Source organism: Littorina saxatilis, linkage group LG1 (assembly GCF_037325665.1).
Source record: "Littorina saxatilis isolate snail1 linkage group LG1, US_GU_Lsax_2.0, whole genome shotgun sequence".
Lineage (NCBI taxonomy): Eukaryota > Metazoa > Mollusca > Gastropoda > Littorinimorpha > Littorinidae > Littorina > Littorina saxatilis.
This window is the reverse complement of record NC_090245.1, coordinates 107978374-108006238: the sequence shown is the minus strand read 5'-3', so window position 1 is coordinate 108006238 and position 27865 is coordinate 107978374. Positions and strand designations below refer to the sequence as shown.

Sequence of the window (27865 nt, the reverse complement as noted above, 5' to 3'; positions counted from 1 at the left end):
GTTGCTAGCCTCTGCTCGGAGAGGCAGTGAAGCGCATGCTCTTTCAGGGCTCTCTAAAGATACTTCCTTCCAAAGTGATGGTTCTGTTACCTTGAGATTTAGACCGGAATTCCTAGCTAAAAATCAAAAGCCTGGTCAAGCCTCTCCCATCATTAGAATTCCTCCCTTGGGCCGGATTCTTGCTCCCGGAGACCCGGACATAGTTAACTGTCCCGTTAGGGCTCTCAGCAGTTACTTAGCTCGTACAGCGCCCATCAGGTCTAGGGAACAAAAGTTGCTTTCCCTTAACACGGTACGGAGTAAGGACGTGTCGAGGGTCACCTTGGCCAGATGGGTCTCTACGCTGATTAAGCAAGCGTACGACTGGTGGCAAAGACAGGAGGGGGGGGACGTTTGGTTCTCCCTCTAATATCGGTGAGAACACATGAAGCCAGAGCATGGGCGTCTTCACTGGCCGTTCTTCGTTCAGGAAGGCTTGCTGAAGTCCTCGACTCCGCATACTGGAGGTCTCAGGACGTGTTCATCAGTTACTACCTACGGGACGTCGCCAGCACGCGTCAGGACGGCAGTAACTCCTTACCAGCTCTGGTAGCGGCGGGCCAAGTCTTGCCTGCCTCTTAAAGTGAGTATTCCCTCCACCTAAATTAGCAATCTGCTGTATATGTGAGTTGGGATAAGATATGTAATTTAATCGAAAATTTCAGTAATAAATTTTCATTTGATTAATATACTTACCCAACTCACATCGTTAATTCCCTCCCACCTTCCCCGCTAGTAGGGTTCTAAAAAAAAGAAGGACGGATTGTTCTCCGCTTTCGTGTGAATGAATACATATGGCGGCACGAGCAGGAAGTCAGCCTCGGTCTGACTTTGTCCTGTTTATAGGCCAAGGTAGTTCTTTTTTTTAGAATTGCCTCCCTTGTTACCAAGGTGATGCGTGGCACAGAGTTCTAGCACTAAACTGAAGTAAATTGCTATATGTGAATTGGGTAAGTATATTAATCAAATGAAAATTTATTACTGACATTTTCGAGTTTGTTCCTGCTGTTGTGTGACAGCTTGACATCACTCTGATCACAGTTGTGTGACAGCTTGACATCACTCTGATCACAGTTGTGTGACAGCTTGACATCACTCTGATCACAGTTGTGTGACAGCTTGACATCACTCTGATCACAGTTGTGTGACAGCTTGACATCACTCTGATCACGGTTGTGTGACAGCTTGACATCACTCTGATCACAGTTGTGTGACAGCTTGATATCACTCTGATCACGGTTGTGTGACAGCTGGACATCACTCTGATCACGGTTGTGTGACAGCTTGACATCACTCTGATCACAGTTGTGTGACAGCTTGACATCACTCTGATCACGGTTGTGTGACAGCTTGACATCACTCTGATCACAGTTGTGTGACAGCTTGACATCACTCTGATCACAGTTGTGTGACAGCTTGACATCACTCTGATCACAGTTGTGTGACAGCTTGACATCACTCTGATCACAGTTGTGTGACAGCTTGACATCACTCTGATCACAGTTGTGTGACAGCTTGACATCACTCTGATCACAGTTGTGTGACAGCTTGACATCACTCTGATCACAGTTGTGTGACAGCTTGACATCACTCTGATCACAGTTGTGTGACAGCTTGACATCACTCTGATCACAGTTGTGTGACAGCTTGACATCACACTGATCACAGTTGTGTGACAGCTTGACATCACTCTGATCACAGTTGTGTGACAGCTTGACATCACTCTGATCACAGTTGTGTGACAGCTTGACATCACTCTGATCACAGTTGTGTGACAGCTTGACATCACTCTGATCACAGTTGTGTGACAGCTTGACATCACTCTGATCACAGTTGTGTGACAGCTTGACATCACTCTGATCACAGTTGTGTGACAGCTTGACATCACTCTGATCACAGTTGTGTGACAGCTTGACATCACTCTGATCACAGGTTGTGTGACAGCTTGACATCACTCTGATCACAGTTGTGTGACAGCTTGACATCACTCTGATCACAGGTTGTGTGACAGCTTGACATCACTCTGATCACAGTTGTGTGACAGCTTGACATCACTCTGATCACAGGTTGTGTGACAGCTTGACATCACTCTGATCACAGTTGTGTGACAGCTTGACATCACTCTGATCACAGTTGTGTGACAGCTTGACATCACTCTGATCACAGTTGTGTGACAGCTTGACATCACTCTGATCACAGTTGTGTGACAGCTTGACATCACTCTGATCACAGTTGTGTGACAGCTTGACATCACTCTGATCACAGTTGTGTGACAGCTTGACATCACTCTGATCACAGTTGTGTGACAGCTTGACATCACTCTGATCACAGTTGTGTGACAGCTTGACATCACTCTGATCACAGTTGTGTGACAGCTTGACATCACTCTGATCACAGTTGTGTGACAGCTTGACATCACTCTGATCACGGTTGTGTGACAGCTTGACATCACTCTGATCACAGTTGTGTGACAGCTTGACATCACTCTGATCACAGTTATGTGACAGCTTGACATCACTCTGATCACAGTTGTGTGACAGCTTGACATCACTCTGATCACAGTTGTGTGACAGCTTGACATCACTCTGATCACAGTTGTGTGACAGCTTGACATCACTCTGATCACAGTTGTGTGACAGCTTGACATCACTCTGATCACAGGTTGTGTGACAGCTTGACATCACTCTGATCACAGGTTGTGTGACAGCTTGACATCACTCTGATCACGGTTGTGTGACAGCTTGACATCACTCTGATCACAGGTTGTGTGACAGCTTGACATCACTCTGATCACAGTTGTGTGACAGCTTGACATCACTCTGATCACAGTTGTGTGACAGCTTGACATCACTCTGATCACAGTTGTGTGACAGCTTGACATCACTCTGATCACAGTTGTGTGACAGCTTGACATCACTCTGATCACAGTTGTGTGACAGCTTGACATCACTCTGATCACAGTTGTGTGACAGCTTGACATCACTCTGATCACAGGTTGTGTGACAGCTTGACATCACTCTGATCACAGTTGTGTGACAGCTTGACATCACTCTGATCACAGTTGTGTGACAGCTTGACATCACTCTGATCACAGTTGTGTGACAGCTTGACATCACTCTGATCACAGTTGTGTGACAGCTTGACATCACTCTGATCACAGTTGTGTGACAGCTTGACATCACTCTGATCACAGTTGTGTGACAGCTTGACATCACTCTGATCACAGTTGTGTGACAGCTTGACATCACTCTGATCACAGTTGTGTGACAGCTTGACATCACTCTGATCACAGTTGTGTGACAGCTTGACATCACTCTGATCACAGTTGTGTGACAGCTTGACATCACTCTGATCACAGGTTGTGTGACAGCTTGACATCACTCTGATCACAGTTGTGTGACAGCTTGACATCACTCTGATCACAGTTGTGTGACAGCTTGACATCACTCTGATCACAGTTGTGTGACAGCTTGACATCACTCTGATCACAGTTGTGTGACAGCTTGACATCACTCTGATCACAGTTGTGTGACAGCTTGACATCACTCTGATCACAGTTGTGTGACAGCTTGACATCACTCTGATCACAGTTGTGTGACAGCTTGACATCACTCTGATCACAGTTGTGTGACAGCTTGACATCACTCTGATCACAGTTGTGTGACAGCTTGACATCACTCTGATCACAGTTGTGTGACAGCTTGACATCACTCTGATCACGGTTGTGTGACAGCTTGACATCACTCTGATCACGGTTGTGTGACAGCTTGACATCACTCTGATCACGGTTGTGTGACAGCTTGACATCACTCTGATCACAGTTGTGTGACAGCTTGACATCACTCTGATCACAGTTGTGTGACAGCTTGACATCACTCTGATCACAGTTGTGTGACAGCTTGACATCACTCTGATCACAGTTGTGTGACAGCTTGACATCACTCTGATCACAGTTGTGTGACAGCTTGACATCACTCTGATCACAGTTGTGTGACAGCTTGACATCACTCTGATCACAGTTGTGTGACAGCTTGACATCACTCTGATCACAGTTGAAATCTTAAAGACAAGCAACAAGGATTAAACAAACCAGGACGTGTCTTCTTGACCCCCTCTTCTAGAGTAAAACCTCTTGACCCCCTCTTCTAGAGTAAAACCTCTTGACCCCCTCTTCTAGAGTAAAACCTCTTGACCCCCTCTTCTAGAGTAAATCCTCTTGACCCCCTCTTCTAGAGTAAAACCTCTTGACCCCCTCTTCTAGAGTAAAACCTCTTGACCCCTTCTTCTAGAGTAAAACCTCTTGACCCCCTCTTCTAGAGTAAAACCTCTTGACCCCCTCTTCTAGAGTAAAACCTCTTGACCCCCTCTTCTAGAGTAAAACCTCTTGACCCCCTCTTCTAGAGTAAAACCTCTTGACCCCCTCTTCTAGAGTAAAACCTCTTGACCCCCTCTTCTAGAGTAAAACCTCTTGACCCCCTCTTCTAGAGTAAAACCTCTTGACCCCCTCTTCTAGAGTAAAACCTCTTGACCCCCTCTTCTAGAGTAAAACCTCTTGACCCCCTCTTCTAGAGTAAAACCTCTTGACCCCCTCTTCTAGAGTAAAACCTCTTGACCCCCTCTTCTAGAGTAAAACCTCTTGACCCCCTCTTCTAGAGTAAAACCTCTTGACCCCCTCTTCTAGAGTAAAACCTCTTGACCCCCTCTTCTAGAGTAAAACCTCTTGACCCCCTCTTCTAGAGTAAAACCTCTTGACGTGAAAAGTGAAACAAAGTTCGAAAAGACGTCAAAATGCGAACGATGGAGTCAGGTAGACATTGTCGCTTCTCCTGCACGATGGAGTCAGGTAGACATTGTCGCTTCTCCTGCACGATGGAGTCAGGTAGACATTGTCGCTTCTCCTGCACGATGGAGTCAGGTAGACATTGTCGCTTCTCCTGCACGATGGAGTCAGGTAGACATTGTCGTTTCTCCTGCACGATGGAGTCAGGTAGACATTGTCGCTTCTCCTGAACGATGGAGTCAGGTAGACATTGTCGCTTCTCCTGCACGATGGAGTCAGGTAGACATTGTCACTTCTCCTGCACGATGGAGTCAGGTAGACATTGTCGCTTCTCCTGCACGATGGAGTCAGGTAGACATTGTCGCTTCTCCTGCACGATGGAGTCAGGTAGACATTGTCGCTTCTCCTGCACGATGGAGTCAGGTAGACATTGTCGCTTCTCCTGCACAATGGAGTCAGGTAGACATTGTCGCTTCTCCTGCACAATGGAGTCAGGTAGACATTGTCGCTTCTCCTGCACGATGGAGTCAGGTAGACATTGTCGCTTCTCCTGCACGATGGAGTCAGGTAGACATTGTCGCTTCTCCTGCACGATGGAGTCAGGTAGACATTGTCGCTTCTCCTGCACGTCTCCCACAACTCGAATTTTGAGAACGAAGTTTGTCTCGGTGACTTGTTCATACCACCAGGATAACGTTACTCACAAGGTAACAACCAGGCGGTGCATCAACCAGGCGGTGCATGTCTCGGTGACTTGTTCATACCACCAGGATAAAGTTACTCACAAGGTAACAACCAGGCGGTGCATGTCTCGGTGACTTGTTCATACCACCAGGATAACGTTACTCACAAGGTAACAACCAGGCAGTGCATGTCTCGGTGACTTGTTCATACCACCAGGATAACGTTACTCACAAGGTAACAACCAGGCGGTGCATGTCTCGGTGACTTGTTCATACCACCAGGATAAAGTTACTCACAAGGTAACAACCAGGCGGTGCATGTCTCGGTGACTTGTTCATACCACCAGGATAACGTTACTCACAAGGTAACAACCAGGCGATGCATGTATCGGTGACTTGTTCATACCAGCAGGAGAAAGTTACTCACAAGGTAACAACCAGGCGGTGCATGTCTCGGTGACTTGTTCATACCACCAGGATAACGTTACTCACAAGGTAACAACCAGGCGGTGCATGTCTCGGTGACTTGTTCATACCACCAGGATAACGTTACTCACAAGGTAACAACCAGGCGGTGCATGTCTCGGTGACTTGTTCTTACCAGCAGGAGAAAGTTACTCACAAGGTAACAACCAGGCGGTGCATGTCTCGGTGACTTTATCATACCAGCAGGAGAAAGTTACTCGCAAGGTAACAACCAGGTGGTGCATGTCTCGGTGACTTTATCATACCAGCAGGAGAAAGTTACTCACAAGGTAACAACCAGGCGGTGCATGTCTCGGTGACTTGTTCATACCAGCAGGAGAAAGTTACTCACAAGGTAACAACCAGGCGGTGCATGTCTCGGTGACTTGTTCATACCAGCAGGAGAAAGTTACTCACAAGGTAACAACCAGGCGGTGCATGTCTCGGTGACTTGTTCATACCAGCAGGAGAAAGTTACTCACAAGGTAACAACCAGGCGGTGCATGTATCGCTATTGTAAGGCATTGCTTCAGTGGAGGTCTGTTTCAACCTAGGGTGAGACTGGTTTTGACCACAGCTGCTTGTTTTGTCCCTTACACAGCGCTATTGGAGACCGACCCCCAAAGTCTCCCATCACAGCTGACAGTGACCGCCCAGCCAGTGACCGGACCCCCTCCATCAGGCAAACCCCCACCCGCCCCCTCTACCAGCGGCGCTACCCTGGACCCCACGATGGGGGGAGGGGAGGAGGCTGTGATAATTATCAAGAGAAAGAGTGTAGACTTTGCCAGCCCTCTGCAGATGGGGGCGTCGCCACAACAGGTGAGTGTGTGTGTTGGTGTGCTCAGGTTACACCAGCAGGAGAGTTTGACTAGCTGCCACAGTTAATGAAAGGGCGCTGGTTCTGTGCAACGCATTTTTCTCAAGATAGGTGTGACCACATGACGTCATTTCTGCTGTCGTCATCTTTTCGTATTCCAATCAGTGTCATTTCCCAGTTCTGTGTTCTGCGGTCGTTTTGACTGACTTGACAAGTTGAGAAAAGCAATGACATTTTATTTCTGCGAAGCAGCTGAATATAAAAAGAAAAGAAAGCGTGCAGAAGTATGTTTGGGTCCTGCAAGACTTTATGAACAACGAATTTTCCCTTTGGAGCAATGAAGATGTCTGCTTTTTGTCTGCTTTGAAGGTACATTTTACAGCGCACACATCAAAATGCAAGTCACATTAAACAAGCATGCTGTTATTCTTCTTTTTTCGAAGTACCGTAGATTTGTTCGTGACCATTTTTTCTAGCTGTGCATTGTTAGAATACAAAATCGCAAAGATAATTTGGATTGTTTGCTCTGGAACTGCAACGTCAATATGCCAAAACAAAAAAATGTAGCTCAAAACCCTGAAACAGGCTTTTAGTGTCAGAATTTGCATGGGTTTGGAAGAATCGCTCATAATTTACATAGCACTCCGGTCCTGTTCTTCTCTTTGTCACACCCCCTGTTGACCGTTATTTCTGGCCACGCAGCAGTAAGTATGCTTGTCACACCCCCTGTTGACCGTTATTTCTGGCCACGCAGCAGTAAGTATGCTTGTCACACCCCCTGTTGACCGTTATTTCTGGCCACGCAGCAGGAAGTATGCTTGTCACCCCCCCTGTTGACCGTTATTTCTGGCCACGCAGCAGTAAGTATGCTTGTCACACCCCCTGTTGACCGTTATTTCTGGCCACGCAGCAGTAAGTATGCTTGTCACACCCCCTGTTGACCGTTATTTCTGGCCACGCAGCAGTAAGTATGCTTGTCACACCCCCTGTTGACCGTTATTTCTGGCCACGCAGCAGTAAGTATGATTGTCACACCCCCTGTTGACCGTTATTTCTGGCCACGCAGCAGTAAGTATGCTTGTCACACCCCCTGTTGACCGTTATTTCTGGCCACGCAGCAGTAAGTATGATTGTCACACCCCCTGTTGACCGTTATTTCTGGCCACGCAGCAGTAAGTATGCTTGTCACACCCCCTGTTGACCGTTATTTCTGGCCACGCAGCAGTAAGTATGCTTGTCACACCCCCTGTTGACCGTTATTTCTGGCCACGCAGCAGTAAGTATGCTTGTCACACCCCCTGTTGACCGTTATTTCTGGCCACGCAGCAGTAAGTATGCTTGTCACACCCCCTGTTGACCGTTATTTCTGGCCACGCAGCAGTAAGTATGCTTTGAAGTCTGTTGTGTAGTGAGTGTGTTACTGGATGCATTGAAACATGTTGGTGTGATAGTCTTAAAGACATTTGACCTTATTTAGATTTTATCTGCAAATTTATTCAATTTAAAGATGACACGGACAGCACTTTAGGTCAGTGTTATTGGAAGTATGATAGGTGTGCTTGTTATTACATACGTGAACCTATGTTTTATGTTTTATGTGTGATGTCCTTTTGTCCAATTGCTGTTATAATCGTTTACAGGCAGGCAGGGTGTGATGTTAATGGTTTACAGGCAGGCAGGGTGTGATGTTAATGGTTTACAGGCAGGCAGGGTGTGATGTTAATGGTTTACAGGCAGGCAGGGTGTGATGTTAATGGTTTACAGGCAGGCAGGGTGTGATGTTAATGGTTTACAGGCAGGCAGGGTGTGATGTTAATGGTTTACAGGCAGGCAGGGTGTGATGTTAATGGTTTACAGGCAGGCAGGGTGTGATGTTAATGGTTTACAGGCAGACAGGGTGTGATGTTAATGGTTTACAGACAGGCAGGGTGTGATGTTAATGGTTTACAGGCAGGCAGGGTGTGATGTTAATGGTTTACAGGCAGGCAGGGTGTGATGTTAATGGTTTACAGGCAGGCAGGGTGTGATGTTAATGGTTTACAGGCAGGCAGGGTGTGATGTTAATGGTTTACAGGCAGGCAGGGTGTGATGTTAATGGTTTACAGACAGGCAGGGTGTGATGTTAATGGTTTACAGGCAGGCAGGGTGTGATGTTAATGGTTTACAGGCAGGCAGGGTGTGATGTTAATGGTTTACAGGCAGGCAGGGTGTGATGTTAATGGTTTACAGACAGGCAGGGTGTGATGTTAATGGTTTACAGGCAGGCAGGGTGTGATGTTAATGGTTTACAGGCAGGCAGGGTGTGATGTTAATGGTTTACAGGCAGGCAGGGTGTGATGTTAATGGTTTACAGGCAGGCAGGGTGTGATGTTAATGGTTTACAGGCAGGCAGGGTGTGATGTTAATGGTTTACAGGCAGGCAGGGTGTGATGTTAATGGTTTACAGGCAGGCAGGGTGTGATGTTAATGGTTTACAGGCAGGCAGGGTGTGATGTTAATGGTTTACAGACAGGCAGGGTGTGATGTTAATGGTTTACAGACAGGCAGGGTGTGATGTTAATGGTTTACAGGCAGGCAGGGTGTGATGTTAATGGTTTACAGGCAGGCAGGGTGTGATGTTAATGGTTTACAGGCAGGCAGGGTGTGATGTTAATGGTTTACAGGCAGGCAGGGTGTGATGTTAATGGTTTACAGGCAGGCAGGGTGTGATGTTAATGGTTTACAGGCAGGCAGGGTGTGATGTTAATGGTTTACAGGCAGGCAGGGTGTGCCAAAGAGAATGTTCCATTTTTATGTAACATTTCAATGGACAATAAAGTGTTGTTATTGTTAGTGTTGTGTCAGGTAGAATTATCATTACCACACATACTCAAGTTACACCAACATAGTGTATGAAAGTGAGTGTGTCACTGGATGCATTGAAACATGTTGGTGTGTCAGGTAGAATTATCATTACCACACATACTCAAGTTACACCAACATAGTGTATGAAAGTGAGTGCGGCGCTGGTTGCGTTACAGATGAGCCTGGAAGGGAGCCTGTCAGACTCGCAGGCGTCGGACATCGTGGTGGTGGTAACCAAGGTGACGAAGAAGCTGATCCAGTACGAGAAGAAGGTCACCACCATCATGCACTTCAACAAGGACGGACAGGTCATCCACGAGAAAACATCGGAGGTTGGTCGTCATAGCGATGCTTTTCTATTATTTCATTTCTTTTCTAACAGGTTCAATGACCTAGTGGATACGACGCTGGCCTCCTAAGTGGAAGGTCGTGGGTTCCAATTCCTGTCGCGCCTGGTGGGTTAAGGATGGAGGTTTTTCTGATCTCCCGGGTCAACTTATATGCAGACCTGCTAGAACATTTGTCGATTGACTGAGTGTGGTGACACAGCTGACACAGGACTGTATCAGGATACATACTGAAAGGAGAGGGAACATTTGTCCATTGACTGAGTGTGGTGACACAGCTGACACAGGACTGTATCAGGATTGACTGAGTGTGGTGACACAGCTGACACAGGACTGTATCAGGATTGACTGAGTGTGGTGACACAGCTGACACATTACGGTATCAGGATTGACTGAGTGTAGTGACACAGCTCACACAGGACTGTATCAGGATTGACTGAGTGTGGTGACACAGCTCACACAGGACTGTATCAGGATTGACTGAGTGTGGTGACACAGCTCACACAGGACTGTATCAGGATTGACTGAGTGTGGTGACACAGCTCACACAGGACTGTATCAGGATTGACTGAGTGTGGTGACACAGCTGACACAGGACGGTATCAGGATTGACTGAGTGTGGTGACACAGCTGACACAGGACTGTATCAGGATTGACTGAGTGTGGTGACACAGCTCACACAGGACTGTATCAGGATTGACTGAGTGTGGTGACACAGCTGACACAGGACTGTATCAGGATTGACTGAGTGTGGTGACACAGGACTGTATCAGGATTGACTGAGTGTGGTGACACAGCTGACACAGGACTGTATCAGGATTGACTGAGTGTGGTGACACAGCTCACACAGGACTGTATCAGGATTGACTGAGTGTGGTGACACAGCTGACACAGGACTGTATCAGGATTGACTGAGTGTAGTGACACAGCTGACACAGGACTGTATCAGGATTGACTGAGTGTGGTGACACAGCTGACACAGGACTGTATCAGGATTGACTGAGTGTAGTGACACAGCTGACACAGGACTGTATCAGGATTGACTGAGTGTGGTGACACAGCTCACACAGGACTGTATCAGGATTGACTGAGTGTGGTGACACAGCTGACACAGGACTGTATCAGGATTGACTGAGTGTGGTGACACAGCTCACACAGGACTGTATCAGGATTGACTGAGTGTGGTGACACAGCTCACACAGGACTGTATCAGGATTGACTGAGTGTGGTGACACAGGACTGCATCAGGATTGACTGAGTGTGGTGACACAGCTCACACAGGACTGTATCAGGATTGACTGAGTGTGGTGACACAGCTCACACAGGACTGTATCAGGATTGACTGAGTGTGGTGACACAGCTGACACAGGACTGTATCAGGATTGACTGAGTGTGGTGACACAGCTGACACAGGACTGTATCAGGATTGACTGAGTGTAGTGACACAGCTGACACAGGACTGTATCAGGATTGACTGAGTGTGGTGACACAGCTGACACAGGACTGTATCAGGATTGACTGAGTGTGGTGACACAGCTCACACAGGACTGTATCAGGATTGACTGAGTGTGGTGACACAGCTCACACAGGACTGTATCAGGATTGACTGAATGTGGTGACACAGCTCACACAGGACGGTATCAGGATTGACTGAGTGTGGTGACACAGCTGACACAGGACTGTATCAGGATTGACTGAGTGTGGTGACACAGCTGACACAGGACTGTATCAGGATTGACTGAGTGTGGTGACACAGCTCACACAGGACTGTATCAGGATTGACTGAGTGTGGTGACACAGCTGACACAGGACTGTATCAGGATTGACTGAGTGTGGTGACACAGCTGACACAGGACTGTATCAGGATTGACTGAGTGTGGTGACACAGCTGACACAGGACTGTATCAGGATTGACTGAGTGTGGTGACACAGCTCACACAGGACTGTATCAGGATTGACTGAGTGTGGTGACACAGCTGACACAGGACTGTATCAGGATTGACTGAGTGTAGTGACACAGCTGACACAGGACTATATCAGGATTGACTGAGTGTGGTGACACAGCTGACACAGGACTGTATCAGGATTGACTGAGTGTGGTGACACAGCTGACACAGGACTGTATCAGGATTGACTGAGTGTGGTGACACAGCTCACACAGGACTGTATCAGGATTGACTGAGTGTGGTGACACAGCTCACACAGGACTGTATCAGGATTGACTGAGTGTGGTGACACAGCTGACACAGGACTGTATCAGGATTGACTGAGTGTGGTGACACAGCTGACACAGGACTGTATCAGGATTGACTGAGTGTGGTGACACAGCTGACACAGGACTGTATCAGGATTGACTGAGTGTGGTGACACAGCTCACACAGGACTGTATCAGGATTGACTGAGTGTGGTGACACAGCTCACACAGGACTGTATCAGGATTGACTGAGTGTGGTGACACAGCTCACACAGGACTGTATCAGGATTGACTGAGTGTAGTGACACAGCTCACACAGGACTGTATCAGGATTGACTGAGTGTGGTGACACAGCTGACACAGGACTGTATCAGGATTGACTGAGTGTGGTGACACAGCTCACACAGGACTGTATCAGGATTGACTGAGTGTGGTGACACAGCTCACACAGGACTGTATCAGGATTGACTGAGTGTGGTGACACAGCTCACACAGGACTGTATCAGGATTGACTGAGTGTGGTGACACAGCTCACACAGGACTGTATCAGGATTGACTGAGTGTGGTGACACAGCTGACACAGGACTGTATCAGGATTGACTGAGTGTAGTGACACAGCTCACACAGGACTGTATCAGGATTGACTGAGTGTGGTGACACAGCTGACACAGGACTGTATCAGGATTGACTGAGTGTGGTGACACAGCTGACACAGGACTGTATCGGGATTGACTGAATGTGGTGACACAGCTCACACAGGACTGTATCAGGATTGACTGAGTGTGGTGACACAGCTCACACAGGACTGTATCAGGATACTGAGTGTGGTGACACAGCTCACACAGGACTGTATCAGGATACACTGGAACCCCCTTTTATAAATTTATAGACTTCTAAAAACCTGGTCTTAAAAAGGAGGGAGTCTTAAAATGAGGGGGGGGGTCTTAAAAGGGGGTGGGGGTCCAGTGTACTGCCAATCCATCTCACAACCTTGGCATGGTGTGCAGGGGGTGGGGGTCCTGTGTACTGCCAATCCATCTCACAACCTTGGCATGGTGTGCAGGGGGTGGGGGTCCAGTGTACTGCCAATCCATCTCACAACCTTGGCATGGTGTGCAGGGGGTGGGGGTCCTGTGTACTGCCAATCCATCTCACAACCTTGGCATGGTGTGCAGGGGGTGGGGGTCCAGTGTACTGCCAATCCATCTCACAACCTTGGCATGGTGTGCAGGGGGTGGGGGTCCAGTGTACTGCCAATCCATCTCACAACCTTGGCATGGTGTGCAGGGGGTGGGGGTCCAGTGTACTGCCAATCCATCTCACAACCTTGGCATGGTGTGCAGGGGGTGGGGGTCCTGTGTACTACCAATCCATCTGACAACCTTGGCATGGTGTGCAGGGGGTGGGGGTCCAGTGTACCAATCCATCTGACAACCTTGGCATGGTGTGCAGGGGGTGGGGATCAGTGTACCAATCCATCTCACAACCTTGGCATGGTGTGCAGGAGGTGGGGGATGAGGAAGTCATTGAAGAAACAGTGCTTAGCAAGAAGAAGCGACTGTCCGTCCCCCTGTCTCCGTCTCGCAGCGGCAGCACCGTGACCTCCGGTGACCTTGCCGACATCAGCAGCTCCTCCCTGTCCAACAAGGCCAGCTCCGGACCCGGCAGCAGTCTGGAGAGAGCCACATCCAGTCTGGAGTTATCCCACCCTGCCCCACTCCTCACCGCCCCTACAGGTAAGTCGTTAACACCTGTCCCACCTTTCAACACCTGGCATCTCTCCTGCCTGTCCAACAAGGTAAGGTCTAGAGAGAGCCGCCTTGAGTCTGGAGTTATCCCACCCTGCCCCACTCCTCACCGCCCCTGCAGGTAAATATTTAACACATTTATAATGGCATCACATACATTTTTTTTCTCTTCTTCTGCAAAGTCCCAAATAATGTTGAGAACGAAGTTTGCCTGGGTGACTGCAACGTATCAGCAGTAGAAAATTAATCGTAAGGTCACCACCAGGCTGTGGATGTATCGGTATCATATATCATTAATCGCTAATCATGTTGACTGTATACAGCGTTGGTGCGCGAACACTCCCTGGGTTCAGCGGGCGTGTCACCGGCTCTCAGCTTCCTGAGTCCCAACCAGTCAACCATCGAGCGCGACGACAGTCGATTGGATGCTGTTGTCACCAGCTCTAGTGGTGGGCGGAGCTCCGAGCCTCTCTTCAGCGCCGACAATGCGGCTGCCAGCGAAGTGCCGAGCGCCCAGCCTCCTCCCTCCTCCTCCATGTCATCGTCGTCCGGTGTTGTGCCGCCCTCCGCTGATGAGAGCAGGCCGCAGGTTAGTGCACGAGGTTTGCTGTCTTGCTTAGTGAGTGTGCACACCTGGGAACCCATACGATTTTGCTGTATTTTTTACGCTTGATTGTCTGAAATAAGATCAGTACTGTGGGTGGGGAAAAATACGATCAACACAATTCTGAAAAATATTTTTCTTCACAAGCGCATCCCGAAGCCCATCCAGTATTTTTGTTGTTCAAATGCTGTGTGGAGTACACTCATTTTTCTGAAAATATGCCAAGTTTCTTTGAGAATACTCCAAATGCAAAACAGGGGTTCCCAGGTCTGAGCATGGCATGTGTTGATGTATTAATCTGTGATCACGCTTGGTCCTTTTGCTAATCGAAAAAAAGACTCCCCAATTACTATGGGGGTCCTTTACGTCCTCACAGATACTAATAACTCCCCGATTAATGACTTCCTGCTCTTTAATACCTGACTTTTCCAAACATTTTGTCAATAATATCTGCAAGTTTACCTCCATTTTAAGACTTCCTGATTGTGTGAGTAATAGGGGGGTTCCACTGTATTACAGTCCAAGCTGGCCTGGTGACCACCTTGACAACGACCACCTGCCATTGCCACCACCCCAAGGATCCCCGACAGACTTCTTTCCCATTTATATTATTTACCTTTCAATTGCCACCACCCCAAGGATCCCCGACAGAGTTCTTTCCCATGTATATTATTCACCTTTCCATTGCCACCACCCCAAGGATCCCCGACAGACTTCTTTCCTATGTGTATTATTCACCTTTCCATTGCCACCACCCCAAGGATCCCCGACAGAGTTCTTTCCCATTTATATTATTCACCTTCCCCTTGCCACCACCCCAAGGATCCCCGACAGACTTCTTTCCTATGTGTATTATTCACCTTTCCATTGCCACCACCCCAAGGATCCCCGACAGACTTCTTTCCTATGTGTATTATTCACCTTTCCATTGCCACCACCCCAAGGATCCCCGACAGACTTCTTTCCTATGTGTATTATTCACCTTTCCATTGCCACAGCCCCAAGGATCCCCGACAGACTTCTTTCCTATGTGTATTATTCACCTTTCCATTGCCACCACCCCAAGGATCCCCGACAGACTTCTTTCCTATGTGTATTATTCACCTTTCCATTGCCACCACCCCAAGGATCCCTGACAGACTTCTTTCCTATGTGTATTATTCACCTTTCCATTGTGACCACCTGTCTGTCAGGACCACTACCTGGTCCCGTGGTTGGTCGTTATGGACAGGCTACCTGGTCCTGTGGTTGGTCGTTATGGACAGGCTACCTGGTCCCGTGGTTGGTCGTTATGGACAGGCTACCTGGTCCCGTGGTTGGTCGTTATGGACAGGCTACCTGGTCCCGTGGTTGGTCGTTATGGACAGGCTACCTGGTCCCGTGGTTGGTCGTTATGGACAGGCTACCTGGTCCCGTGGTTGGTCGTTATGGACAGGCTACCTGGTCCCGTGGTTGGTCGTTATGGACAGGCTACCTGGTCCCGTGGTTGGTGACAGTGCCGCCTCAACTTTCACGAAAAGCCGGATATGACGTCATCAAAGACATTTATTGAAGAAATGAAAAAAACGTATGGGGATTTCATACCCCATGTCAAATTTCATAAAGATCGGTCCAGTAGTTTAGTCTGAATCGCTCTACACACACACAGACAGACAGACAGACAGACACACACACACACACATACACCACGACCCTCGTCTCGATTCCCCCCTCTACGTTAAAATATTTAGTCAAAACTTGACTAAATGTAAAAAGGGTTGTGCCGTACTGTTGAATGTGTGACTGGTTTTGTTTTGAGTAAAGAACCACTGCAACAGTTGGGTGAGAATATCGGTCATTCTCAGGCGTGGGTTTTGAGTCATTCATATTATTTTGATCTGACACATTGGTCTGACTTGTGGCCAGTCGACTGTGCCATAGTTTTGACATGCAGGAGGTCTTCTAACCATCCTAAGTACAAAATGCAAGGACATTACTTTGGAACCATACATAATTTAAATCCAGATCCAACTGACCTCTTGTCCTCAACACTAAAATATCTGTTGTCTTTTTGTTTGCAGAAAACAGCCACGCCCAGTCGCTCACCCAGAAAGTCAACGCGTCGCGCACCAGCAGACTCGAGCCAGGAGGGCAGCAAGGCGGGCGTGAAAGCGTCATCACCACCAGAATCGCAGAGTTTCCGTGTGGGTGCAGAGAGCGGGGGGTTCAGCGTTGGACCGTCAGGCGGCAGGAAGAAAGGCAGCGGCTCATCGCTGGACAGCGGTGACAAGACCCTCAGGCAGCACACCGACACCACTCGCACCACACGTAACGTCTCTCTTTGTGCTCTTTGACTTCTTCAGCGTTCCATGATGGTTGTGTCTAAATCCGTTGGCCTGTGATGTTGACAAAGTGGACTGTCAGTTTGAGGTCCTGGGTGCTGCCCCAGTGCTCTTTAACAATAATAATAATGATAATAATAATGAGGATATTTATATGGCGCAATTCCAAAAACAGTTCTAAGCGCCTCACAAAAAAACATGCATGAATTAAAAAAAATATGCAATAATCCAAAAAACAGAAAGACTTTTGTCCCAAAATTCTAAATCAAGTAACAAGAATGGTAGGTAAGTGGAACGTTTAACTTATGACGAAACAAAACCAAACATTTACAGCATGTCACCCAGTGGTCTTATGACGAAACAAAACCAAACATTTACAGCATGTCACCCAGTGGTCTTATGACGAAACAAAACCAAACATTTACAGCATGTCAACCCAGTGGTCTTATGACGAAACAAAACCAAACATTTACAGTATGTCGACCCAGTGGTCTTATGACGAAACCAAACCAAACATTTATAGTATGTCGACCCAGTGGTCTTATGACGAAACCAAACCAAACATTTACAGTATGTCGACCCAGTGGTCTTATGACGAAACCAAACCAAACATTTACAGTATGTCACCCAGTGGTCTTATGACGAAACAAAACCAAACATTTCCAGTATGTCGACCCAGTGGTCTTATGACGAAACCAAACCAAACATTTACAGTATGTCGACCCAGTGGTCTTATGACGAAACCAAACCAAACATTTACAGTATGTCGACCCAGTGGTCTTATGACGAAACCAAACCAAACATTTACAGTATGTCGACGCAGTGGTCTTATGACGAAACTAAACCAAACATTTACAGTATGTCGACCCAGTGGTCTTTCAAGTAGACAGGCAGAGAAACACTTATGACACAGATAATGAACTTATCTCAAAATTGTCCACAAAACTTGCTTGCAAAATGCTGGCGAGGCAATCAACGTAAGATAATTTGAGATAAGTTCATTATTTGTGTCGTAAGTGTTTGTCGGTCTGTCTTCTTAAAAGACCATTGATTGGACGTACTGTAAATGTTTGGTTTTGTTTTGTCATAAGTTACAAGTTCCAATAACCTAACATTCTTGTTTTTTTTTAATTAACAATAACAAGTAACAACACTTTACTGTTAATTAAAATGGCAACATTAAAATAGAAAGATTTCTTTAAGGCGCCCAATCTGCCAGTAAAAGATACGCCACACATTAAATAAGATTCTTGTTGCTGCTAGCTTTCCACTTGGAGGAAGCCACCTGATATTTTCAGCAATGATGATAATTATAATGAAAAGAGCCAGAAGCGTGACCAACACAATGATAATGATGACACTGACATTGATGACAGCAATGATAACAGTGACGATGATGATGATAGTGATGATGATGCTGACACTGACATTGATGACAGCAATGATAACAGTGACGATGATGATAGTGATGGTGATGATGACACTGACATTGATGACAGCAATGATAACAGTGACGATGATGATAGTGATGGTGATGATGACACTGACATTGATGACAGCAATGATAACAGTGACAATGATGATGATAGTGATGATGATGCTGACATTGATGACAGCAGTGATAACAGTGACAATGATGATGATAGTGATGGTGATGATGACACTGACATTGATGACAGCAATGATAACAGTGACAATGATGATGATAGTGATGATGATGCTGACATTGATGACAGCAGTGATAACAGTGACAATGATGATGATAGTGATGGTGATGATGACGCTGACATTGCTAACAGCAGTGATAACAGTGACGATGATGGAAATTGTGCAGGTACCGGTGGGTCTAGCAGCAGTCCTGGAACATCACAGCCTGAAGAGTGAGTGTCACATTCTGCCAATCCTCTGAGTATCAGTTTGTAGGGAGATTTTGTACCTTGGAAATGTCACAGGGAAAGTAGTGTAGAAGACAATATCTCTCACAGACACAGAGGGTATGAAAGACTGGAGAATTCCACTCAGATTTGTGTTTTTCCCAGGAAAGTGACTTGTTAATAACAATAATAATGATTATTTATACGCGCACACCTTCCCAAAGGGAAGCTCGTGGCGTTTACAAAGGCGCTTCATGCATACTTGTTGAGAAGAAAAAAAAGTTCCTTGAAGAAGAAACAAGTCGCGTAAGGCGAAAATACAACATTTAGTCAAGTAGCTGTCGAACTCACAGAATGAAACTGAACGCAATGCAACGCAGCAAGACCGTATACTCGTAGCATCGTCACTCCACCGCTCATGGCAAAGGCAGTGAAATTGAGAAGAAGAGTGGGGTAGTAGTTGCGCTGAGAAGGATAGCACGCTTTTCTGTACCTCTCTTCGTTTTAACTTTTTGAGCGTGTTTTCAATCCAAACATATCATATCTATATGTTTTTGGAATCAGGAACCGACAAGGAATAAGATGAAAGTGTTTTTAAATTGATTTCGAAAATTTAATTTTGATAATAATTTTTATATATTTAATTTTCAGAGCTTGTTTTTAATCCAAATATAACATATTTATATGTTTGTGGAATCAGCAAATGATGGAGAATAAGATGAACGTACATTTGGATAGTTTTATAAAAAAATTTTTTTTTACAATTTTCACATTTTTAATGACCAAAGTCATTAATTAACTTTTAAGCCACCAAGCTGAAATGCAATACCGAAGTCCGGGCTTCGTCGAAGATTACTTGACCAAAATTTCAACCAATTTGGTTAAAAAATGAGGGCGTGACAGTGCCGCCTCAACTTTCACGAAAAGCCGGATATGACGTCATCAAAGACATTTATCAAAAAAATGAAAAAAACGTCTGGGGATATCATACCCAGGAACTCTCATGTCAAATTTCATAAAGATCGGTCCAGTAGTTTGGTCTGAATCGCTCTACACGCACGCACGCACACACACACACACACACACACACACACACACACACACAAACACACATACACACACATACACACACACACACATACACCACGACCCTCGTCTCGATTCCCCCCTCTATGTTAAAACATTTAGTCATAACTTGACTGAATGTAAAAATGCCCCTGAGCCCCCAGTCAAGGCATTGCCCCTGGACCGCACCTGGCCAGTTTTCACATTCTTTTCATCAGTTGTTGTGTAGCTTGTTGTGATCACATGCTTCATTTTCTGTGTTTGTTTGTATTTATGTAAAGGAATGGAGTGATAGTGATGTGTATAACTATAATAGTGACATGTGTATGTGTGTTTCAGTGTGCCTCTGTCCAGGCGGCAGCAGAAATCAGAGGACACAGAGTCCACCGGCGTGACCACAGTCAGCAAGCTGGAGATAGGTCAGTGTGGAGAATGTGGCACTCAGGGAGTCAGTGTGGAGAATGTGGCACTCAGGGGGTCAGTGTGGAGAATGTGTGGCACTCAGGGGGTCAGTGTGGAGAATGTGTGGCACTCAGGGGGTCAGTGTGGAGAATGTGTGGCACTCAGGGGGTCAGTGTGGAGAATGTGGCACTCAGGGGGTCAGTGTGGAGAATGTGGCACTCAGGGGGTCAGTGTGGAGAATGTGGCACTCAGGGGGTCAGTGTGGAGAATGTGTGGCACTCAGGGGGTCAGTGTGGAGAATGTGGCACTCAGGGGGTCAGTGTGGAGAATGTGGCACTCAGGGAGTCAGTGTGGAGAATGTGGCACTCAGGGGGCCAGTGTGGAGAATGTGTGGCACTCAGGGGGTCAGTGTGGAGAATGTGGCACTCGGGGGGTCAGTGTGGAGAATGTGGCACTCTGGGGGTCAGTGTGGAGAATGTGGCACTCTGGGGTCAGTGTGGAGAATGTGGCACTCTGGGGGTCAGTGTGGAGAATGTGGCACTCAGGGGGTCAGTGTGGAGAATGTGGCACTCTGGGGGTCAGTGTGGAGAATGTGGCACTCAGGGGGTCAGTGTGGAGAATGTGTGGCACTCAGGGGGTCAGTGTGGAGAATGTGTGGCTCTCAGAGGGTCAGTGTGGAGAATGTGGCACTCAGGGGGTCAGTGTGGAGAATGTGGCACTCAGGGGTCAGTGTGGAGAATGTGGCACTCTGGGGGTCAGTGTGGAGAATGTGGCACTCAGGGGTCAGTGTGGAGAATGTGGCACTCGGGGGGTCAGTGTGGAGAATGTGGCACTCAGGGGGTCAGTGTGGAGAATGTGGCACTTGGGGGGTCAGTGTGGAGAATGTGTGGCACTCAGGGGGTCAGTGTGGAAAATGTGGCTCTCAGAGGGTCAGTGTGGAGAATGTGGCACTTGGGGGGTCAGTGTGGAGAATGTGTGGCACTCAGGGGGTCAGTGTGGAGAATGTGGCACTCAGGGGGTCAGTGGGGAGAATGTGGCACTCTGGGGGTCAGTGTGGAGAATGTGGGCACTCAGGGGGTCAGTGTGGAGAATGTGGCACTCTGGGTTTTAGTGTGGAGAATGTGTGGCACTCAGGGGGTCAGTGTGGAAAATGTGGCACTCAGGGGGTCAGTGTGGAGAATGTGGCACTCAGGGGGTCAGTGTGGAGAATGTGGCACTCAGGGGGTCAGTGTGGAGAATGTGACACTCAGGGAGTCAGTGTGGAGAATGTGTGGCACTCAGGGGGTCAGTGTGGAGAATGTGGGCACTAGGGGGTCAGTGTGGAGTATGTGGCACTCAGGGGGTCAGTGTGGAGAATGTGGCACTCAGGGGGTCAGTGTGGAGAATATGTGGCACTCAGGGGGTCAGTGTGGAGAATGTGTGGCACTCAGGGAGTCAGTGTGGAGAGTGTGTGGCACTCAGGGGGTCAGTGTGGAGAATGTGGCACTCTGGGGGTCAGTGTGGAGAATGTGGCACTCTGGGGGTCAGTGTGGGGAATGTGGCACTCAGGGGGTCAGTGTGGAGAATGTGGCACTCTGGGGGTCAGTGTGGAGAATGTGGCACTCAGGGAGTCAGTGTGGAGAATGTGTGGCACTCAGGGGGTCAGTGTGGAGAATGTGGCACTTGGGGGGTCAGTGTGGGGAATGTGGCACTCAGAGGGTCAGTGTGGAGAATGTGGCACTCAGAGGGTCAGTGTGGAGAATGTGTGTCACTCAGAGGGTCAGTGTGGAGAATGTGGGCACTCAGGGGGTCAGTGTGGAGAATGTGTGGCACTCAGGGGGTCAGTGTGGAGAATGTGGCACTCGGGGGGTCAGTGTGGAGAATGTGGCACTCAGGGGGTCAGTGTGGAGAATGTGGCACTCGGGGGTCAGTGTGGAGAATGTGGCACTCAGAGGGTCAGTGTGGAGAATGTGGCACTCAGGGGGACAGTGTGGAGAATGTGGCACTCAGGGGGTCAGTGTGGAGAATGTGGCACTCAGGGGGTCAGTGTGGAGAATGTGTGGCACTCAGGGGGTCAGTGTGGAGAGTGTGTGGCACTCAGGGGGTCAGTGTGGAGAATGTGGCACTCTGGGGGTCAGTGTGGAGAATGTGGCACTCTGGGGGTCAGTGTGGGGAATGTGGCACTCAGGGGGTCAGTGTGGAGAATGTGGCACTCTGGGGGTCAGTGTGGAGAATGTGGCACTCAGGGAGTCAGTGTGGAGAATGTGTGGCACTCAGGGGGTCAGTGTGGAGAATGTGGCACTTGGGGGGTCAGTGTGGGGAATGTGGCACTCAGAGGGTCAGTGTGGAGAATGTGGCACTCAGGGGGTCAGTGTGGAGAATGTGTGGCACTCAGGGGGACAGTGTGGAGAATGTGGCACTCAGGGAGTCAGTGTGGAGAATGTGTGGCACTCAGGGGGTCAGTGTGGAGAATGTGGCACTTGGGGGGTCAGTGTGGAGAATGTGTGGCACTCAGGGGGTCAGTGTGGAGAATGTGGCACTCGGGGGGTCAGTGTGGAGAATGTGGCACTCAGTGGGTCAGTGTGGAGAATGTGGCACTCAGGGGGTCAGTGTGGAGAATGTGGCACTCTGGGGGTCAGTGTGGAGAATGTGGCACTCAGGGAGTCAGTGTGGAGAATGTGTGGCACTCAGGGGGTCAGTGTGGAGAATGTGGCACTTGGGGGGTCAGTGTGGGGAATGTGGCACTCAGGGGGTCAGTGTGGAGAATGTGGCACTCAGGGGGTCAGTGTGGAGAATGTGGCACTCAGGGGGTCAGTGTGGAGAATGTCGCACTCAGGGAGTCAGTGTGGAGAATGTGTGGCACTCAGGGGGTCAGTGTGGAGAATGTGGCACTTGGGGGGTCAGTGTGGAGAATGTGTGGCACTCAGGGGGTCAGTGTGGAGAATGTGGCACTCGGGGGGTCAGTGTGGAGAATGTGGCACTCAGTGGGTCAGTGTGGAGAATGTGGCACTCAGGGGGTCAGTGTGGAGAATGTGGCACTCTGGGGGTCAGTGTGGGGAATGTGGCACTCAGGGGGTCAGTGTGGAGAATGTGGCACTCTGGGGGTCAGTGTGGAGAATGTGGCACTCAGGGAGTCAGTGTGGAGAATGTGTGGCACTCGGGGGGTCAGTGTGGAGAATGTGGCACTCTGGGGGTCAGTGTGGAGAATGTGGCACTCTGGGGGTCAGTGTGGAGAATGTGGCACTCTGGGGGTCAGTGTGGAGAATGTGTGGCACTCGGGGGGTCAGTGTGGAGAATGTGTGGCACTCGGGGGTCAGTGTGGAGAATGTGGCACTCTGGGGGTCAGTGTGGAGAATGTAGCACTCAGGGGGTCAGTGTGGAGAATGTGGCACTCTGTGGGTCAGTGTGGAGAATGTGTGGCCACAATTCATGACTATATACCCTCTGTGCTATACACTGCAATGAGCCGGCCTGTTGATTGTGGGTGTGTGTTCAAATGGGTGATGATCTCATTCCATGTCAAGCCTCAACAGATCTGTCATTGTGGGTGTGTGTTCAAGTGGGTGATGATCTCATCCCATGTCAAGCCTCAACAGATCTGTCACTGTGGGTGTGTGTTCAAGTGGGTGATGATCTCATCCCATGTCAAGCCTCAACAGATCTGTCATTGTGGGTGTGTGTTCAAGTGGGTGATGATCTCATCCCATGTCAAGCCTCAACAGATCTGTCATTGTGGGTGTGTGTTCAAGTGGGTGATGATCTCATCCCATGTCAAGCCTCAACAGATCTGTCATTTTGTAATTGATGGTTTTAACAGGAAGGATGCTGCATTTAATCATTCACGTGAAGTTTGTGTTGTAATTTGTACCTTTTTGTTGTGTGTAGATGTGTTTGTGTGTACACTCTACTGTGTTTGTGTTGACAGGAGCGGGAGTGATGTGTCGGTGGAAGGACAACTTCTTCTACCCGGCAAAGTTCATTGGTTTGAACACTGGCATTGGAAACAAGTATGTGCACATTTTGTACCTCTTTACTCTGGACTTGACTATTGTAGCGAATAATCCACTTTGTGGACATGGCGGTGGTTTTAACAGGAAGAGACCATGTTCGGAAATAACTCTTGTCAGGTTTGTATTTCAAGGTACAACGGGAACGCAGAAGAAGTATTTCAAGGTAGATAGGTATTGTGACATTAAGTAGTGTTAAAACCTTGAGAGTAACAGACGTCACGCAGTGATCGCGCTAGGTATTTTTCAAACCGGTATGACGTCATGAGCTGGCTACAAGGCTCTCACGAAAATCGGTAAGCTTGCCAAGGCAACCAGTAAAAGACAAACAATGACTTACAATACATTAAATCAGTGTTTATCAATGTCAGTGATATGCGGACGTTTTTTCTCTCCCCCCCCCCCCCCCCTCAAAGCAACTGTCGCACAACTTGACAGTGACACATCAGCAGCCGCTTTGAGAGAGAGAGAGAGAGAGAGAGAGAGAGAGAGAGAGAGAGAGAGAGAGAGAGAGAGAGACTTCCGAAATAAAATAGGAAAGCAAATAGTAATCACGCAACTGGAAGACTTACTCACTAGTTACTTACTGTTACAGTTTCACTTTCGCCTCACAATAATCAACTGTATGTAGACAAAGATCTAAGCTGGTGTGAGTACGTGATTTCCCGGTATGATGCTATGTCGGCTATAGTTAGACGCCGTCCCTTATTGTCTTTCAGTTTCTCATAAACTGAAAGATTTTACGATGGACCGGGAACCGAAAGAAATGGCGCGAAAAGTATGATGTCTGATGTCTGTGTGTGTAGATCTTTTTCTCGGCGACAAGAAAGATTTCTCCGCTCCCTGACCACCTACATTGCTCAAATAATCTGCTAGCAAATACTTTAGATCTGGCACAATCGTACTGAAAGACATTTCGGAGCTCGCCTCCTTGTTATTTTTGACGTCATGTTTGACACCTTGACACCAAGTGTCATCAATGGAGACATAATCGCAACATTGTAGCGCTGTCACAACAAGCCATCCAAATCTCTCTCCTCTCTCTCTCTCTCTCTCTCTCTCTCTCTCTCCTTTTGTAATAAAGTTCTGAGTCTGAGTCTCTCTCTCTCTCTCTCCTTTTGTAATAAAGTTCTGAGTCTGAGTCTCTCTCTCTCTCTCTCTCTCTCTCTCTCTCTCCCCCTCTCCCCCCCTCGTACTGACAAACGATTTTTGTAATTACTACTTTTTTTTTTACCGGTCAAACCAAATAACAATCGGTACGTCTGACTGACATCCACTTTTTTTTCCGGTATTGGCGAATCTTAACCGGTAAAATACCGGAAATTACCGGTAAACGCGATCCCTGGTCACGTTGCCAGTGGTGTTGAAATCAGGTTCAAGGTAGATAGGTACTGTGGCATTAAGTAGTGTTAAAGCCGTGTGAGTAACAGTAGTCACGTTGCCAGTGGTGTTGAAATCAGGTTCAAGGTGCTGTTCGAGGACGGCATGGAGAAGACGGTGCGTGCGGTGGATCTTGTGATGGCGCAGAATCTCCCCATGGGCCAGAGCGTTCTGGTTGCCGGTAGCGACGGCATCTGTGACCCCGGCATCGTGGTGGCCCACGTGGTGCAAGGAGAGGGGGAGGTGGCCTACGACGTTGCCATGGATGACGGGTCCACTAAGAGGTGAGTGGAGAGGGGGAGGTCGCCTACGACGTTGCCATGGATGACGGGTCCACTAAGAGGTGAGTGGAGAGGGGGAGGTCGCCTACGACGTTGCCATGGATGATGGGTCCACTAAGAGGTGAGTGGAGAGGGGGAGGTCGCCTACGACGTTGCCATGGATGACGGGTCCACTAAGAGGTGAGTGGAGAGGGGGAGGTCGCCTACGACGTTGCCATGGATGACGGGTCCACTAAGAGGTGAGTGGAGAGGGGGAGGTCGCCTACGACGTTGCCATGGATGACGGGTCCACTAAGAGGTGAGTGGAGAGGGGGAGGTCGCCTACGACGTTGCCATGGATGACGGGTCCACTAAGAGGTGAGTGGAGAGGGGGAGGTCGCCTACGACGTTGCCATGGATGACGGGTCCACTAAGAGGTGAGTGGAGAGGGGGAGGTCGCCTACGACGTTGCCATGGATGACGGGTCCACTAAGAGGTGAGTGGAGAGGGGGAGGTGGCCTACGACGTTGCCATGGATGACGGGTCTACTAAGAGGTGAGTGGAGAGGGGGAGGTGGCCTACGACGTTGCCATGGATGACGGGTCTACTAAGAGGTGAGTGGAGAGGGGGAGGTGGCCTACGACTTTGCCATGGATGACGGGTCTACTAAGAGGTGAGTGGAGAGGGGGAGGTGGCCTACGACGTTGCCATGGATGACGGGTCTACTAAGAGGTGAGTGGAGAGGGGGAGGTCGCCTACGACGTTGCCATGGATGACGGGTCTACTAAGAGGTGAGTGGAGAGGGGGAGGTCGCCTACGACGTTGCCATGGATGACGGGTCCACTAAGAGGTGAGTGGAGAGGGGGAGGTGGCCTACGACGTTGCCATGGATGACGGGTCTACTAAGAGGTGAGTGGAGAGGGGGAGGTGGCCTACGACGTTGCCATGGATGACGGGTCCACTAAGAGGTGAGTGGAGAGGGGGAGGTGGCCTACGACGTTGCCATGGATGACGGGTCTACTAAGAGGTGAGTGGAGAGGGGGAGGTGGCCTACGACGTTGCCATGGATGACGGGTCCACTAAGAGGTGAGTGGAGAGGGGAGACAGTAGTGGCAGCTTGGTTCTTCTGTTTTCTTGGTTTTGTTTTTATGGTTTGAATGTTTTTTTTATTAAAGTATATATTTACAAAGCCATGGAATTATGATATAATGAAGGAGCACAAGTTAAACTTATAAGAGTGGGCTGGATTTGGGTTTGCTTTGTTGAAGTGGACATGTCGAAAATGATACGCTGAAGTGTGAACTTTGTGTCGCTGTAAAGAGATGAATTCTGGAAATAACTCTGTCGGGTTTGTGTGGGTTGTGTGTAAGAGTGAATACTCTTGCTTTTAGTGAGGCAAACTTTCAAAACGTGATCCTTGTCCACAGGTTTTAGACACACCCTTTGCTCGCGACTGGCCCATAATGTCATGTGAGAAAGTTTGACTCAACTGAACTGAACTCAACTGAACTTTCTTTTACAAGGATAAAGATTTAAGGCTAGGCCTTTTCTTACAATCTGTCCATGGGACAATAAACACAACCATACCAACCCGACAGATATTTCTGAACATCATGTATTGAGGCTTTGACTGACCAAGCAGTACATCATGTATTGAGGCTTTGACTGACCAAGCAGTACAGACACTGGGCTGGGAAGGACACCATGGGGGACACCCATTTACATTTTAACATCTCTGAAAGTGAGTCAATCAGCTTCTCACGGAGGGGGTCTTAAAATGTAGTTAAAGGATGTTATAAACAGAACATTGGGAAAACCAGGGTGATACAAGGGGGGAGTCTTAAATTGAGACGGGTGGTCTTAAAACTAACAAGTCGCGTAAGGCGAAAATACAATATTTAGTCAAGTAGCTGTCGAACTCACAGAATGAAACTGAACGCAATGCCATTTTTCAGCAAGACCGTATACTCGTAGCATCGTCAGTCCACCGCTCATGGCAAAGGCAGTGAAATTGACAAGAAGAGCGGGGTAGTAGTTTCGCTAAGAAGGATAG

General features: G+C 48.3%; 1 protein-coding gene across 4 annotated transcripts in view; it reads left to right on the top strand.

Moving 5' to 3' along the window:
• LOC138949430 (TP53-binding protein 1-like) overlaps positions 1-27865 on the top strand; it is a 129615-nt gene that overhangs the window by 53738 nt on the left and 48012 nt on the right. For 3 of the 4 annotated variants that reach the window (XM_070321282.1, XM_070321259.1, XM_070321266.1), the window contains exons 21-29: positions 6569-6789; positions 9808-9963; positions 13677-13908; positions 14244-14509; positions 16585-16831; positions 18680-18725; positions 20124-20203; positions 24091-24172; positions 25633-25836. In XM_070321282.1, the coding sequence (XP_070177383.1) occupies positions 6569-6789; positions 9808-9963; positions 13677-13908; positions 14244-14509; positions 16585-16831; positions 18680-18725; positions 20124-20203; positions 24091-24172; positions 25633-25836 (1534 nt within the window). Of the gene's footprint in view, positions 1-6568; positions 6790-9807; positions 9964-13676; positions 13909-14243; positions 14510-16584; positions 16832-18679; positions 18726-20123; positions 20204-24090; positions 24173-25632; positions 25837-26503; positions 26545-27865 lie in introns of all 4 variants that reach the window. The other variant, XM_070321274.1, reaches the window with a different exon arrangement.